This window comes from Physella acuta, unplaced genomic scaffold (genome assembly GCF_028476545.2).
Source record: "Physella acuta isolate Inbredline_101_S28 unplaced genomic scaffold, ASM2847654v3 ptg000115l, whole genome shotgun sequence".
NCBI classification, from domain to species: Eukaryota; Metazoa; Mollusca; class Gastropoda; family Physidae; genus Physella; species Physella acuta.
In genome coordinates, this window is record NW_026731635.1 from 279784 (window position 1) to 298724 (window position 18941).

Below are 18941 nucleotides of genomic sequence, written 5' to 3' on the forward strand. Positions count from 1 at the left end.
GTTGATGTCTTTAGAAAGTCTATGATTTTATAGTTTGTTCCGTTGATGTCTTAAGAAAGTCTTTAGTTTTATCATTTGTTCCGTTGATCTCTTTAGAAAGTCTATGATTTTATAGTTTGTTCCGTTGATGTCTTTAGAAAGTCTATGATTTTATAGTTTGTTCCGTTGATGTCTTTAGAAAGTCTATGATTTTATAGTTTGTTCCGTTGATGTCTTAAGAAAGTCTTTAGTTTTATCATTTGTTCCGTTGATCTCTTTAGAAAGTCTATGATTTTATAGTTTGTTCCGTTGATCTCTTTAGAAAGTCTATGATTTTATAGTTTGTTCCGTTGATCTCTTTAGAAAGTCTATGATTTTATAGTTTGTTCCGTTGATGTCTTAAGAAAGTCTTTAGTTTTATCATTTGTTCCGTTGATCTCTTTAGAAAGTCTATGATTTTATAGTTTGTTCCGTTGATGTCTTTAGAAAGTCTATGATTTTATAATTTGTTCCGTTGATGTCTTTAGAAAGTCTATGATTTTATAGTTTGTTCCGTTGATGTCTTAAGAAAGTCTTTAGTTTTATCATTTGTTCCGTTGATCTCTTTAGAAAGTCTATGATTTTATAGTTTGTTCCGTTGATCTCTTTAGAAAGTCTATGATTTTATAGTTTGTTCCGGTGATCTCTTTAGAAAGTATATGATTTTATAGTTTGTTCCGGTGATCTCTTTAGAAAGTCTATGATTTTATAGTTTGTTCCGGTGATCTCTTTAGAAAGTCTATGATTTTATAGTTTGTTCCGTTGATCTCTTTAGAAAGTCTATGATTTTATAGTTTGTTCCGTTGATGTCTTTAGAAAGTCTATGATTTTATAGTTTGTTCCGTTGATGTCTTTAGAAAGTCTATGATTTTATAGTTTGTTCCGTTGATCTCTTTAGAAAGTCTATGATTTTATAGTTTGTTCCGTTGATCTCTTTAGAAAGTCTATGATTTTATAGTGTGTTCCGTTGATCTCTTTAGAAAGTCTATGATTTTATAGTTTGTTCCGTTGATGTCTTTAGAAAGTCTATGATTTTATAGTTTGTTCCGTTGATGTCTTTAGAAAGTCTATGATTTTATAGTTTGTTCCGTTGATGTCTTTAGAAAGTCTATGATTTTATAGTTTGTTCCGTTGATCTCTTTAGAAAGTCTATGATTTTATAGTTTGTTCCGTTGATGTCTTTAGAAAGTGTATGATTTTATAGTTTGTTCCGTTGATGTCTTTAGAAAGTCTATGATTTTATAGTTTGTTCCGTTGATCTCTTTAGAAAGTCTATGATTTTATCATTTGTTCCGTTGATCTCTTTAGAAAGTCTATGATTTTATAGTTTGTTCCGTTGATGTCTTTAGAAAGTCTATGATTTTATAGTTTGTTCCGGTGATCTCTTTAGAAAGTCTATGATTTTATAGTTTGTTCCGTGGATGTCTTTAGAAAGTCTATGATTTTATAGTTTGTTCCGGTGATCTCTTTAGAAAGTCTATGATTTTATAGTTTGTTCCGTTGATCTCTTTAGAAAGTCTATGATTTTATAGTTTGTTCCGGTGATCTCTTTAGAAAGTCTATGATTTTATAGTTTGTTCCGTTGATCTCTTTAGAAAGTCTATGATTTTATAGTTTGTTCCGTTGATCTCTTTAGAAAGTCTATGATTTTATAGTTTGTTCCGTTGATGTCTTTAGAAAGTCTATGATTTTATAGTTTGTTCCGGTGATCTCTTTAGAAAGTCTATGATTTTATAGTTTGTTCCGTTGATCTCTTTAGAAAGTCTATGATTTTATAGTTTGTTCCGGTGATCTCTTTAGAAAGTCTATGATTTTATAGTTTGTTCCGGTGATCTCTTTAGAAAGTCTATGATTTTATAGTTTGTTCCGTTGATCTCTTTAGAAAGTCTATGATTTTATAGTTTGTTCCGGTGATCTCTTTAGAAAGTCTATGATTTTATAGTTTGTTCCGTTGATGTCTTTAGAAAGTCTATGATTTTATAGTTTGTTCCGTTGATGTCTTTAGAAAGTCTATGATTTTATAGTTTGTTCCGTTGATGTCTTAAGAAAGTCTTTAGTTTTATCATTTGTTCCGTTGATCTCTTTAGAAAGTCTATGATTTTATAGTTTGTTCCGTTGATGTCTTTAGAAAGTCTATGATTTTATAGTTTGTTCCGTTGATGTCTTTAGAAAGTCTATGATTTTATAGTTTGTTCCGTTGATGTCTTAAGAAAGTCTTTAGTTTTATCATTTGTTCCGTTGATCTCTTTAGAAAGTCTATGATTTTATAGTTTGTTCCGTTGATCTCTTTAGAAAGTCTATGATTTTATAGTTTGTTCCGTTGATCTCTTTAGAAAGTCTATGATTTTATAGTTTGTTCCGTTGATGTCTTAAGAAAGTCTTTAGTTTTATCATTTGTTCCGTTGATCTCTTTAGAAAGTCTATGATTTTATAGTTTGTTCCGTTGATGTCTTTAGAAAGTCTATGATTTTATAGTTTGTTCCGTTGATGTCTTTAGAAAGTCTATGATTTCATAGTTTGTTCCGTTGATGTCTTAAGAAAGTCTTTAGTTTTATCATTTGTTCCGTTGATCTCTTTAGAAAGTCTATGATTTTATAGTTTGTTCCGTTGATCTCTTTAGAAAGTCTATGATTTTATAGTTTGTTCCGGTGATCTCTTTAGAAAGTATATGATTTTATAGTTTGTTCCGGTGATCTCTTTAGAAAGTCTATGATTTTATAGTTTGTTCCGGTGATCTCTTTAGAAAGTCTATGATTTTATAGTTTGTTCCGTTGATCTCTTTAGAAAGTCTATGATTTTATAGTTTGTTCCGTTGATGTCTTTAGAAAGTCTATGATTTTATAGTTTGTTCCGTTGATGTCTTTAGAAAGTCTATGATTTTATAGTTTGTTCCGTTGATCTCTTTAGAAAGTCTATGATTTTATAGTTTGTTCCGTTGATCTCTTTAGAAAGTCTATGATTTTATAGTTTGTTCCGTTGATCTCTTTAGAAAGTCTATGATTTTATAGTTTGTTCCGTTGATCTCTTTAGAAAGTCTATGATTTTATAGTGTGTTCCGTTGATCTCTTTAGAAAGTCTATGATTTTATAGTTTGTTCCGTTGATGTCTTTAGAAAGTCTATGATTTTATAGTTTGTTCCGTTGATGTCTTTAGAAAGTCTATGATTTTATAGTTTGTTCCGTTGATGTCTTTAGAAAGTCTATGATTTTATAGTTTGTTCCGTTGATCTCTTTAGAAAGTCTATGATTTTATAGTTTGTTCCGTTGATGTCTTTAGAAAGTGTATGATTTTATAGTTTGTTCCGTTGATTTCTTTAGAAAGTCTATGATTTTATAGTTTGTTCCGTTGATCTCTTTAGAAAGTCTATGATTTTATCATTTGTTCCGTTGATCTCTTTAGAAAGTCTATGATTTTATAGTTTGTTCCGTTGATGTCTTTAGAAAGTCTATGATTTTATAGTTTGTTCCGGTGATCTCTTTAGAAAGTCTATGATTTTATAGTTTGTTCCGTTGATGTCTTTAGAAAGTCTATGATTTTATAGTTTGTTCCGGTGATCTCTTTAGAAAGTCTATGATTTTATAGTTTGTTCCGTTGATCTCTTTAGAAAGTCTATGATTTTATAGTTTGTTCCGGTGATCTCTTTAGAAAGTCTATGATTTTATAGTTTGTTCCGTTGATCTCTTTAGAAAGTCTATGATTTTATAGTTTGTTCCGTTGATCTCTTTAGAAAGTCTATGATTTTATAGTTTGTTCCGGTGATCTCTTTAGAAAGTCTATGATTTTATAGTTTGTTCCGGTGATCTCTTTAGAAAGTCTATGATTTTATAGTTTGTTCCGGTGATCTCTTTAGAAAGTCTATGATTTTATAGTTTGTTCCGTTGATGTCTTTAGAAAGTCTATGATTTTATAGTTTGTTCCGGTGATCTCTTTAGAAAGTCTATGATTTTATAGTTTGTTCCGTTGATCTCTTTAGAAAGTCTATGATTTTATGGTTTGTTCCGTTGATCTCTTTAGAAAGTATATGATTTTAAAGTTGTTTCGTTGATGTCTTTTGTTCAGTACACTCTCGTACTAAGACATTTTCTTATTAAATTAAAATTGAAAAAAAAAATCTTTTGGTTAAAGTTTTTTTTATTGTCGTTTAATTATGCATACTTCTTAGACTTTATAAAAAAGGTTAATTACAGGATAAATAATAGCTTAATCTGGAGCCCAAGGCGGTAACTTACAGACAAGTGAAGTTTATATAAACAATAAACGAGTTTCCTCCCCTTCAAAGAACAGTTTTAGCAGTTCAAAACTCGATATCTGAAAACATTTAAAGTGAATGTAAAGTAGCCAGATTCGGCAGCGGCAATGTGGAGGTTTGGTCATGTTACTGTAGGCTGTTACCCAGCATGGAGGTGTCGTCAGCAAAAATAGAAAGCAAGTTTTTAAAATTGTATGTACTTTAAAAAGTGTTTTAATACTTAACACTTATATTATTTTCCATTGTTTAGTATTTCGCTCTTGCAAAGATATAAAGATAAATCGATACTTAAATTTAAAAAAACTAAAGAGTATTCGACACGTGGAAGAAGTTTAGTCTAAAGAATAACTTAGGGGAGAGAATAGGTTTCCGTTCTTTGAAATTTAATTTATATGGTTAAGTTAAAGCCAGACTGAAATGACTCCTTTTGAAAATGTAAACAAAAAAATATATAAATAATATACTAAGATTATCGTAATTAGAAGTATTTATTTTGTACTTGTTTTGCACTTAAAATTCATTTTTTCACGGTAAAAAAAATAAAAAATTGAGACAGTTATAAATGTCAATAATAAATAAATAAGTAAGAAAAAAATTAATGAACTAATGAACAAATGAGCAAATAAACAAATGAGCAAATAAGCAAATAAATGAAAAAATGAAAAAATGAAAAAATGAAAAAATGAAAAAATGAAAAATGAAAAAATGAAAAAATGAAAAAATGAAAGAACGAAAGAACCAAAGAACGAAAGAACCAAAGAACCAAAGAACGAACGAACGAATGAACGAACGAACGAACGAACGAACGAACGTACGAACGAACGAACGAACGAACGAACGAACGAACGTACGAACGAACGAACGAACGAACGAACGAACGAACGAACGAACGAACGAACGAACGAACGAACGAACGAACGAACGAACGAACGAACGAACGAACGAACGAACGAACGAACGAACGAACGAACGAACGAACGAACGAACGAACGAACGAACGAACGGACGAATGAAGGAATGCATGAATGGATGAATGGATGAATGAATGAATGAATTAATGAATTAATGAATTAATTAATTAATGAATTAATTAATGAATTAATTAATGAATGAATGAATGAATGAATGAATGAATGAATGAATGAATGAATGAATTAATAAATTAATAAATTAATGAATTCATGAATTTATGAATGAATTAATTAATGAATTAATGATTTAATGATTTAATGAATGAATGAATGAATGAATGAATGAATGAATGAATGAATGAATGAATGAATGAATGAATGAATGAATGAATGAATGAATGAATGAATGAATGAATGAATGAATGAATGAATGAATGAATGAATGAATGAATGAATGAATGAATGAATGAATTAATTAATTAATGAATTAATTAATTAATTAATTAATTAATGAATCTATATTTGGTGCACATGGTCAATTAATGTGTTTGTCTAACGTGATACCGTATTGCGTACGTATCGTATTCCGTACGTGTCGTATTGCATACGTGTCGAGCAATAAAAAAAAGGAAAAATTCGACGAAACAATATATTATTGAATAAACAGGTATACAAATTTACATAATGCATTTTTTAAATTAAGACTTTCTACATAGAAATAATTTATTATTTTAATTATTGAACTGTAGAAATGCGAAAAGTTTAAAAAATGTATGATGTATTTAAAACAAAAAGCCTGTTTGAAGGAGTCTTTGTTGTCCCACTTTCACACAGACTACGTACGTCTGCACGCCTCACCTTTTGTTCAGGTATCGATTCCATCACAAGCCCGTCTGCACGCCTCACCTTTTGTTCAGGTATCGATTCCATCACAAGCCCGTCTACACGCCTTACCTTTTGTTCAGGTATCGATTCCATCACAAGCCCGTCTGCACGCCTTACCTTTTGTTCAGGTATCGATTCCATCACAAGCCCGTCTGCACGCCTTACCTTTTGTTCAGGTATCGATTCCATCACAAGCCCGTCTGCACGCCTCACCTTTTGTTCAGGTATCGATTCCATCACAAGCCCGTCTGCACGCCTCACCTTTTGTTCAGGTATCGATTCCATCACAAGCCTTGCATCTGCCCGAGAGACAGTCACTTCACTGTGTACCTGACTTATATTTATTCAGTGCTGAGGGGTCACAATAACATTTTCACCCCCCCCCCCATCTGGACAACTTTAAAGAGATGAGCGTTTTTTATACGATTTTTTTAGTTCACAATGTCTGTTTGTCAATTTGTATGTTTGCTTGTTATGGGCCTGTGGCAAATTCTGTAACTCAATTTAAAACCACTTCAAATGAAGAGATTTTCTTTCCAGATGCATTTGTGTCCGAAAACGATGCAAAGATTTCTAATTTTTAAAAACCTAATTAGACATTAGATTAGTCATCAATGCTTAGTTAAGAGATTACTAAATTCAATAATAAAAGGGGGAGATAACAAGACTAGCGATCGCTCGATTAACTGCTCTACGACAGTCAATTCAGCGATAGAGGAAATACGCGAAGTGCTTATATCCTCTCATAATATGTTGAGTTTTCTTTTCTACTTTCTCTTATATACGAAGTATAGAGAATGTCTTGTAATCGTGCAAAAAAAAATCGAGATTTTTACAAATCTCGATGTTTTACACCTCACTGATACGGAAAAACATAATTTTGCAATCTTGTCCGTATGTCTGTGTGTCTGTCTGTGTGTCTGTCTGTGTGTAAACACGATAACTTAAGTACCGTTATAGCTAGGTTGATGAAATTTCATTTATAAGTATTTTATTAAAATCGTAGATCCTGATCAACTTTTGAGCGATTTCCGATAACCGGAAGTGGTACTTTTTCTACTTTGAATTTTTCAAAAGCCTATAACTTGAGTACTATTTGAGATAGATAAATGAAATTTCATATGTAAGTAAATGATCTAATTCTCTAACTTCTGTCGAATTTTGAGTAATTTCCGTTGACCGGAAGTACTAATTTACGCTATTTCCGATTTTTCAAAAAACCCATTTAAATTTATAATGAACTAATAATATTGCGCACTATTATGCACATTCATTTGGCGTTCACTTGGTGTGAAATTCTTTTTTCTACGAGATTTTACAATATATATATTAAAATAAGTATATAACTAATTTGTGATATTAATATATATGTGCGTTTTATATATATATAAAGATTTCTTTTATTGTAAATTAAATTGTAAAGGTTCTTAGCTTTCTGGAAACTAAAGGATCTGGTTTACAGTTAACCGTATGTTTACTATTAAAAAATTATTAGTTTAATTTTCATTACTGGTAACTAAGAATTGTAGCCAATAGATCAATAACTTATTGATAAAGCATAAAAAATATAACACTGATGTGACATGACCTTAACTCTATTAACAGCTAAATGTAACCTTAATGATTTTTGTATCATGTAATTAATAATTGGGCTTATAATAAAGAGCCTAAAGTAATCTCTTATAGAATCAATAGTCCCTGTTCTAGATTACCAAGACTAGCCTACACATGATCTAGTTACTTGGCAACTAGCTAGAAGACTAGTACTTAACCAAATTTAAAATCTACTTCTTAAATATAGATCAACTGGCAATAAATCTCAAAAATTGTATGTGTGCCTAAATTATTCTAAATCTAGTTGCTCTAGAATAAGAGCTACATGTAGAACTACTTCTACTAGATCTAGTAGTAGACCAACTAAAATGTCATCTAAACCTATAGCTCTTCATGCTAAGTTAGCAACTGACTTTAACTTACTAAGACTAAATTGGCCATTACCAGAGGCGTAGCGAGGGGGGGGGGGGGGGCGTGGGGGACATATGTCCCCGGGCGCCGACCTAAGGGGGGCGCCAAATTAAAAGTTTGAGGGGGGGGCAAATAAAAAGTTCGAGGGGGGTGCAAATCGAAAGTTTGAGGGGTGGGGGTGCAAATGAAAAGTTCGAGGGGGGGGGGGGGGTGCAAATCGAAAGTTTGTCCCCGGGCGCCGGGAAGGGTCGCTACGCCTCTGGCCATTACAAATAGTAGTTGGCCTAGTAATACTTTTTAACTTTACTACTTACTGCTTTTGGTAATATTACTATGGCAAACTAACTACTAACTAAACTTGATTCTAGCTTGATGAAGATCTAGATCTAGATCTATCATCTAGCTCTTCTAGACCTAGTAGTCCATACTAATTAAATTTAATCAGGGGCGGAACTACAGTGCCGCCAGACCCCGCAATGCGGGGGGGGGGGGGGGGGCAGGCCATTTAGGGGACCAAAGCCGACCAGAATCAACTTTTTTATAGTTAAAAAAAATTGTTTTTTTTTTACAAAAAAAAAAACAGATCTACTACAGTAGTGATGTTCTACAGTAGCTAACACACGCTGTTTCATAAAGGAAAAACATATAGCTACATGAGTTGTAGTGTGCAAGATTGGCAAACGTTCAAACAACTTCCATGACTTATTTCCCTTTTGCAAATAGTCAAATATGTGTGCTCTCAATTAAGAAACTTTTTTTTTGCACTAAACAAATTAAAAAACAATTACTTCTCTTAATTATTATTTTAAAAAAATAAATAATGAAAAATGACATAATATTAAAGGAAATGTATTAAAAACTAATAATATAAATACAAAAATACTTAAAAACAAACATAAGGCGAGAAACCATTAAACATAAAAAGCTTTCATGCTTCATATTCTTTTGACCGCCTTGTAGAATAGGAAGTACCATATTAAACATTAAAAATGAAATAGAGAATTTCAAAACAGACTAATAGCACTCACACAAACGATGAGTTGTTGTAATATGTTTTAATTAAAAATTAAAAACTAAGGATTTTAATTTTGTCAAATTTCGAACAAGCCCGTATTGAGTACTCCATGTTGATATTTTCGTATTTAGTTTATATATATATATATATATATATATATATATATATATATATATATATATATATATATATATATATATGAGGCCCAAAATTTTTTATTGCGGGGTGGCCCTTTTTTTCTAGTTCCGCCACTGAATTTAATCTAGATTTCTAGACACACACACACTCTACGTCTACAGATCTAGTAGATAAAAAATAGCCAGATCCAGATCTTAAAATCTATTGAAAAAATTAAAAACAGGTTAGCCTAACTAAACTAGATGTAGAATCTAGATTCTAGACTATATTATTACTTTATTACAATATTAAAATTATATAATTGACTGCATTCTTAATCTTATTTACTTGAACTTTAAAAGTTTAAGTAAATGATTTTAGATCTAAAATCTAAAGATTTGTATTTAATATTTCGATCTAGATTCTAGAAATCTAGGTAGATCTAGAGTCAGATCTAGATCTAGAGTCAATCTAAATCTAGTTCAGTTGTTGAATCTAGAAACTAGACTTTATATAGTTTAGACCTACTCTAGATCAGGATTTCTAGATCTAGATAACGAGTCTAGATATATCTATCTAGATTCGATTTAAGTTGTAGACTGAGTGCGAGTCATCATATTCTTAATACTTTTTCTAGTTTTCTAGATATCTAGATGTAATAAATTCTAATTTATGAACATTATATTCTTAGAACTAGAATTCTAGAGTCCAGTGGCGAAGCCAGGATCGTCTCATGGGGGGGGGGTTCCAATTTTTTTCCAGCATTTTATATATATATATATATATATATATATATATATATATATATATATATATATATATATATATATAGACGCAATAACAGTACTAGAACACAGCAAACAGATAAAAGTACTTATAACATTACTTACCTATAATCGTAGTTCAAGTCTTCTTGGACTCTTGGCTAATTCATCAAGAACCTCATCCGCTAAAATTTCAATTTGTCGGTGAATATTTAATAATGCCAATCCATTTAGTCTATCCTCGCAAGTAGTATTTCGCAAGTACGTTTTTAGCCGTCTGAGAGTGGAAAAAGAGCGTTCGCTAACGGCAGTTGTTACAGGCAATGTTACAAATATTTGCAGTAGTTTGTGTACTGTTGGAAATATTTTTACGTCACACATTAAAAAAGCTTGATGAGCGTTTTGCGGTACATTTCCACTTGTAATAATGTGGCGCCACCACAGTTTCAGTTCTCCAATGCTTTCATCGATGACACTGCTGTTAATCAAACGTTCATATTTTTGCATAAGTGTTATGGCATTCTTTTCCTGTTCTTTGGTAAAACCCGAGTCATTGGGTAAAAGACACATAAAACCTCTCAAAACAGATTTATGTTTTAGCAATCTGTCTCCTATTTGACATATAACCGAATCAAGGAAAGGAATAAATACAGCTATTCTGTAATACTCTTCAGGCGTATTTGCCATAACATTGCAGCGTTGAATTTGTTTTCCAGCTCGACGTGGAATAAGTATATCTATGTCGAAGTCCTCACAAATGTCTTTGACTTCATTAAATACGGTAGTAAATTCTGATTCAGCATCCTTCCGCATATTCACTAGTAGGCTACTTGAATCTTCTGTAAATTTTAGAGCCGCAGATAGATCAAAGTTTTCTGTTTGGAGTATTCTGCTGACAGGAAGTGTTATTGCAAAGATTTTTGAGATAACTCTAAGAGAAACTTGAAACTCAAGACTCCTAATTGCTCCTAAAAGTTGAACCGCTGTTGAAGAAGTTGTTGTATCGTGCCAGGATGACATAATTTCCAGTGCATCAACAGTTGCTTTTTGAAGCTGTATAAAAACGTTGACAGACTCATGACGCTCAATCCATCTGGTTGCGCACAATCGTTTAAGTCGAGATGCTGATGCTTTAGGTGTTAATTTCTCTATTGAATTTGCAAGCAAAGATTGTCGTTTTGGTGTGTTAAAAAAGTTGTATGTACTATTAAGAATTCCCATACAGTTTCTCACAGCTGGTAGTTCGCAGGCATCAGAAAGTGCTAGGTTTAGACTGTGAGATGCGCAATGCACGTAAATAGCCAAATCAAATTTCTCAGCAACATATTGTTGCGCCCCATGAAGTCGACCACTCATTGCAGCGGCTCCATCATATCCTTGACCTATCATAAAATTACCGTCTATGTGTAAATTTGCTAGAGTGTCCATTAAAACATTTGCAAGTCCTTTGCCTGTTAGATCAGTTACACCTACAAACTGTAGGAAATCCTCCCTTTTTTTCTTTATGTCGTTATCATAGTAGCGAACACACAACGAAAATTGCTCCATACCAGCTATATCACTAGTTTCATCGGCTAAGACAGAAAACAATTTAACAGAAGTAATTTTCGCAACAATCTTTTGAACAATTAATTTATTGCACACATTTATCACTTCATTCTGAATGGTGGGACTTAAGTATCTTGCATTTTTTGAAGAATTTTCTAGATGATGTTTAAGTGTTTCGTCTCCACCCATGGCTTTGTATCTTAAAAGAGCTCGAAAATTTCCATCATTTTCGTCAGGATCCTCCAACTGAAAATTTCCGAAATCCCTGTGCCCCCTAAGTGCAAGACCTTGTCGGCCGCAAAAAATTATAGTTTCTATTATGGGCGCTAACTTTAAACGATTTTCTAGAATTTGTTGACTTACTGATGAGTTCAAGGCGATGTTAATAGGTTCTATTTTTTTCTCCATAACCGATTTACGATTTTGGGAAAGTAAAATTGCTCTTTTATGATATTCACATTGCTGGTGCTCATTAAACTTGTCTGTTGCCTTTTTCCAGTTTGAAAATGGAATTTTTGATAACTTACCTAAAGGCTGACTACCTACACCACCATAATTCAAACTAAACAAAACACAATATTTGCAAAATGCGCCATCAAGTAATTTGGAATAAGTCAACCAGTTCCACCTAAGTAGCCACGAATATTGAAACTTTAAATTTCTTTGTCCGCTTGCTGGAAATTTAAAAAGTTCTTCGGGACGCCAGATGTTTTCTAATAAATACAACCGTGTATCATCTGTAATAACTCCTTTGATAAAATTGCCGATATCATTTGCATAAGAAACAGTCAAAGGTGCTGAATTTATGGAAATTTCTTGATGTAATGTAGTTTGAGAGTCAATAGTACCATCTTCATTTTTATCATTTTCAGTTTTATTTTTCTTTGTAAAGAAATCAGTTAATAAAGTAGTTTTAAATTTCCTTTTTCCATCCGACATCATTAAAATGAATTTAAATTGCTTTAATTATCAAAAAGATACACATTAAAACACGACTATGCGAATAAGAAAATAAATAATTATTGGTCTTTCTTTTCTGACTGTCTAAAAATGAATACTGTAGGTTCCTGGCTCTACATCTATATTTAACCACCTACGCAGTTTTTATATCTACCAACACTAAGTTTTGTGTCAACAATTGTGGGTCCCGCCCACGCTTTCCTGCCAGATGTGCATCCGGTAGTAATTGAGACGTACCCATATTCAAACCCACCCTCACCCCCCCCCCCCCCCTGTCACACCCTTTAACTGATAACCTTGTGTCCTCTGCCATCTTTATCATTTTCAGTTTACTTATCTTTTTAAAAATTAAATAGTTTTCAGTTTCCCTGTTTCATCCGCCATTAGTGAAATGAATTTCAAATGTTTTGAAGTAGTAAAAACATACACATTATAGAACCTCAATGCGAATAATAATCAATTCCTTCGTTGTTGTTTTTTTTTAAATTTCTAGGCGCTTTCCGGTTGCACTACAATCATATTAGACAACAAAGGCCTACCCACGTAGCCCACCCCTCCCCATTCGACACTCCTTAACTGATCTAACCTTGGCCAACTTTCCCTTGGCCTACTGCGTTCCAGATTATTATACTTAACTTTAGCACGATAATAAAATTCATAACTAAATTCTACAGGCAATTCTCATCACAATGATATACATTGTTGTTCTAGAGGCTGCCAGGTTAAGTGTTTAGTGTTTAAGCCCTAAATAATATCGACACAAGTCAATAGCTGTAGCTTAACGTAAAAAGGTAGTCATATTGGGGGTACATGGGGGGGGGGGGGGTTATAACCCCCCCTAACCCCCCCCTGCCTACGCCACTGCTAGAGTCTCGTTCGAAGCAAAGACTGAGTACAGTTAGATCAGAGTAATGTCCCCTAGGCTTTCGTGGACAAACTATCAACAAAAGAAATAAAATCAATATACTTACCGCCACAGAACTTTTATATTCAGGAATGCATGCACATGTATTTGTTCCCATCCATATGAACAAAACAGCGTTGAAATTTTTTACAATTGTTGCATTTCTGGAACGTTTGATGATTTTTAAATCTTGAAGCGGGGCCTACTAACAAATAGCCGCCATGTTTTTTGTTATCAATGGGAATCCCATTCACAACAATTGATTTAGTTCGAAAACTTTTATCTCTCCCTGGATACACAGACTTGAATTAACGCGAGAGAGAACGCTAACTTAAGCTGAACTTACCAGCCCAATAAGCACTTTGCGTGCTTCCTCTATTGTTGGCCGAAACAAAAATACCACCCGGAAATGCGCAGGTAATTTACTGACCTTGAGACAGTATAAGCTCTTCCAAGAGAGAGCCCGTAACTTTAATGACCTATAGCAGCCTAATTTCTGCTTGCGAAAGAGTTGCATCTCTCTATGTATCTCTCAATCTCTCCCTGTCTCTACCACTCTCTCTCACACTCTCTTTGCCTCTCTCAGTCTCTGTCCGTCTCTCCCCTCTCCCACTCTCTCTATCCCACACTCTGTCTCTCTCTCTGTCTCTCTCTGTCTCTCCCACACTCTCCGTTTCCATCCGTCTCTCCCCTCTCCCACTCTCTCTGTCTTTCCTACTCTCTCTGTCTCTCTCTGTCTCTCCTACTCTCTCTGTCCCTCCCACACCCTCTTTGTCTCTATCTCTATTCGCCTCTCCCACTTTCTGTCTTTCTCTCTCTGTCTCTCTCTGTCCCTCCCACTATCTCTGTGTCTCTCCGTCTCTCTCTCTCTCTCTCTCCGTCTCTCCCACTCTCACTGTCTCGTGCGCTACGTGTAAACGACCAATAAACCATAAATGTCAAAGGCGATAATAACTCACTGTAAACACGTCCGTTTATTTTCCTTTACTGAACACAACACGTTCTTCCTCTTTCGCTTGTTGAAATTATTACAAGAAGATTACTTGATAATTTAACATGACGGTAGATGTTTGCTTGAGAAATGAAACCGTGGATTATTTCAATAGATTTCTAACGCTAGTGAAGAATGTACGCTTGAGGAAATATTTTGTGTTTTTCTGCTTGGTGACGTCATTGTGCTTGGGTTACTTAATGCTGAGGTGAATATTTAATTTTTTTGACCTTCAATTTAAATCCATTTCGTCATCAATTCATCCCCCACCCCACACCCGCCCCCATTCAACCATCTTTCCCTCAGCTCATACATCTGTTCACCCATTTGTCCATTCGCTCATTTGTCAATTTTCCATTTGTTTATATGTTCATTTGTCCATTCGCTCATTTGTCAATTTTCCATTTGTTTATATGTTCATTTGTCCATATTTATAAAAAATTTCCATCCGTTCATTTTTAAATTTTTCCATATCTCCATTTATTCGTTTGTCCATTTGTTTAGGCCTATATGTTCATTTGTCCATTTTTCCATTTGTCCATCCATCACTCCAATCCTACAGAAACATGACATGAAAAACCTGACTGAAAAATTAAAAAAAAACTGACTGAAACATCTGCTTGAGTACACTATGACTGAAACTGCCAAGATGTAAAACAAAAAAAAAAACTGACTGAAATATCTGTTTGAGTACACTATGACTGAAACTGCCAAGATGTAAAACAAAAAAAAAACAACTGACTGAAATATCTGTTTGAGTACACTATGACTGAAACTGCCAAGATGTAAAACAAAAAAAAAACAACTGACTGAAATATCTGTTTGAGTACACTATGACTGAAACTGCTAAGACGTAAAACAAAAAACCGACTGAAACATCTGCCCAGATCTCAGAAAACCTAAGAGAAACATCTGTCATGAAGTTAAACAATTTCTGCTGATGAAATGTTCAAATAAATACCCGACAGGGCCTGAGCCTAAACTACACGCTGGCAATGAACAAACAAACACTATGACACCCCCTTGTGGTACTGCTACAGTTTGTTGTCCATAGTAAAGTTTTTTTTTTTTTTAAATATTGATTCAGTGAGTGGACATCGAATGACAAACACCAGTATATACATATATAAGATAGATATACAACATACGTACACCACCTATACACCTTTTATCAAAACTGTACACCATCAAAACACCATCTGTACACACCTAAACAACGACCACCAGTGCAATGTAACATCCCTAAAACACCATTAAACCAATATTAAACCCGCAAGACACCGGCAGACATAAAATCACCATTACACACCTCTACACACCTGTACAATACCTGTTCATCAGAGAAAAGATTGATTTGAGATCAATAAATGAACTCAAAATTGCAGTAGTATGTGATTATTGTATAGTAAAGCATATAATAAATGTCTTAAGTCAAGTCACACCATCAATTTCTTCAATCATAAATTTAAAAAAATCAATTTTAACATAACATAATTGTGTCAAAAACGGAGACGCTCTTAGGGGGGGGGGGAATTTGAAGTGTGGATGTGGATGTTATATTAAACCATGTATCAAACATCTGTGTTACAGGTATAACAACTCCAATGTTTTGTTCATCGACAAAATTGTTCAGATTATTCACGTGGGTGACGTAATGACAGGTTACCATAAACAGGTAAAGTTTGTTCTGAGTTGTTGTTCCTTGAAGGTGTCATTTAGAATGACATGTTTTTATGTTATGCTGGTGTCATTTAGAAAAAAAAACCATTTCCAATAGGTATCAGTTAAAATTACTCCAAGCTAAGTCCTTACATTAAAAAGTAAATAAAAACGTATATCATAGCAAGCTTTTATCTATGCATTAACTGGCGTACCCGTCGCGTGTTGCTGCGGTCTAGTCCTACACCACAGAAAGTGTTTGTAGAGATAAAAACGTAGTGAAACGAGAGGTTTCGTAACCTCATGCAGGGGAGGGGAGCTGAATTTAAAAATAAAAATGTTGTTTGGTTGACAAAACTTCACGAAATAATATACCGCAGTCCAGCTTTATACCAAGTTGGTGACTTTATAATTGAATTACTCCGTGAGTTTAAATGGAGTGAATGTAGACACGTTTTTTGAAAAAAAATTTTACGAGCCGACCCGCGGCGTATCATACGCCGCTATTTAGTTGTTTTTTTTTTCTACTTTTCAGTAATTCATAATTTGTGAATTCGACAGTACTAATGCTGCCACTGAAAATAGATTTGCTTTAAAACACTAAAACTCTCCTTTCCCCCCAACCCCCCAACCCCCTCCTCGTGAAAGCAGCCTCCTCTTAGTTACCTCCCCTAAGTTTAAAATCGTTTCAAACTAAATTATCTGCCCCTAATAGCCGTCACTAAACCCGTCTCTACGCTTGTAAACAGCGTGAACCACAGCTCACCAGGCAATGTGGGTATGGGGGGGGGGGGGGAATAGAGATATGCCTAGAGAGGAAGAGATAGGACTGCTAGGCGCGCTTTCAACTTGTTTTCTAGCGTCTCCCAGAAGAGAATTATATATATAGATAATGATGAGTTATAAGATTAATTATTGCCTATCTACTACCTACCTATCTCATTAAAGATTAACTATTACATACGTTCTTAACTATATTCCTTAAAGTTAATTACTACATACCTATTGCCAAACTATATCACTTAAGATTAATTATAACATACCTACTGCCTAATTATATCACTTAAGATTAATTATTACATACCTACAACCTAACTATATCAGCCCAGCCATGACACCGTTTCAAGTGTAGAGAAACTTCTAGAATTCAGAGCCAGATTGGCCGTTAGATTGAATAAAACCGTCGCTATGGACGCTACGAAGGTGGAGTGTGCACAAATAGCTAGAGAGCCGAGGTTAGCGTGGCGCAGTCGGCCATCTTTAAACGGCAGCTTTACGGCAGACGCGGACCACGCATGGATGACTTTAGTTCGAGAGTGAGTGGAACTTTTCTTTAACACATGGCACCTGGGTATGTTGTGGTGCTAGATCTGGCTGGGAAGTTGGTGCCATAGGTGTAGTTTGTCAGAATCTCACAGGTTGGGAGAAACAACCCGACAAAGTTAGTGCAGGTGTAGCATGTAAGAATCTCACATGTTAGGAGCGTCTACCTGACATTTAATACAATCTTCCTGTCCCCACAGCAAGTGCCACGCCCTTTGGTTACCTGAGTTCCTGAGTAAACCACCTGTGCCCTTTTTGTACGAGTTTGAAAAGATGTACGTGCTGGACCCGCCCATAGAAAACCTGACACAAGTCTCAAGTCATAAGTCATCTACAGTCATCTTGCTAAACAACAGGTTGGTATGGATCATTAGCAAATATGTTTGTATTATATTCACATTTTTAGGATAATGGCGCCTTTTTGGGGGTAAATTTAAATAAAATTCATGTTTAACAAACAAAAATAATATTACCTTACAGAAATTTTGTCAGTTGTTCACATTTTTTGTATTGACTAAACTCATGATGACTTCTCGGCGTCTATCTTAGCGCCAGGCAGAAGTGTGTCTTCTTGTTACAATTTCAGTCCATCTGTATTATCTGCTGCTTACGTCTACAGATCTTCACAAGTGTAACGGTTGCTTTAAGCGCAAGTCTCAATTTTAAAGTCCGTCTTTTAAAGGACTACTTTCTCCTCGTTAGATTCAAGGATCGCTACCAGTTTTGTGACAAAGATTAACAGCATCACTAAACCCCATTTTTTTCTTTAATACGTCCCAACTAGTAGATAGTTGATCGTAACATGCAAGTCTCTCTAAGGCAGTGGCGTAGGCAGGGGGGGGTCATAACCCCCCCCCCATAGACCCCTCGGTATATATATATATATATAAAATATGAGGGGGATGCAAATCGAAAGTTTGAGAGGGGGGTGCAAATCGAAAGTTTGAGGGGGGGGGGGGGGTTCAAATCGAAAGTTTGAGGGGGGGGGGGGTTGCAAATCGAAAGTTTGTCCCCGGGTAAAAATTGGAATCCCCGCCTTGTGACGATCCTGGCTACGCCACTGCTCTAAGGTATCATAAAAGATTCACATGCTACAACCTTCGTTTCCTCCCCAGCCAAACCTTCACATTTCCATCCCCAGCCAAACCTTCACCGTGGGTGACACCATCGCTCTCCGTGTGGAGGTCAAGGACCAGGAGGGTCAGCCAAAGGTCAAAGGTGGCGATGAGATGAGAGCCTGGTTCCAGGATTTGGATCACGACAGCAAACTGGCAGGTCAGGTGACAGATTTGAACAATGGAACTTACCTGGTTACAGCTGTTCTACCTTGGGAAGGTCGGCTCAGGTGAGGGGGGAATCTTTGTCTGTTGTCCTTATGTCAAAACATTAGCTTCACGTGTAAATGTATTCCCAATTCCCTCTACCTGGAACAAAAATCAAACTTAAACTTCCCATGTAAATGTATTCCCTCTACCTAGAAGTAAAATTTAAATAATTATCATTACATTTTTTAAAGATTGAACTAAAAAGTAGAAAAGCCAGAAGGGGGAAAGTACCGAACCTTGCTTTTATCAAATTACAATTACTAGGTTATGTCCCTTTTTTGTACAAATCAATAGGAGTCTAAAATGA

At 34.6% G+C, this 18941-nt stretch overlaps 1 protein-coding gene across 1 annotated transcript in view; it reads left to right on the top strand.

The window, feature by feature from the left end:
* Positions 1-14357: 14357 nt before the first annotated feature.
* Positions 14358-18941, top strand: part of LOC131934668 (uncharacterized) — a 50219-nt gene continuing 45635 nt past the window's right edge. Inside the window, exons 1-5 of the mRNA XM_059290751.1 lie at positions 14358-14535; positions 15918-16002; positions 17091-17302; positions 17510-17665; positions 18451-18654. Of these exons, the coding sequence (XP_059146734.1) occupies positions 14393-14535; positions 15918-16002; positions 17091-17302; positions 17510-17665; positions 18451-18654 (800 nt within the window). The 5' untranslated portion in view covers positions 14358-14392. The remainder of the gene's footprint in view (positions 14536-15917; positions 16003-17090; positions 17303-17509; positions 17666-18450; positions 18655-18941) is intronic.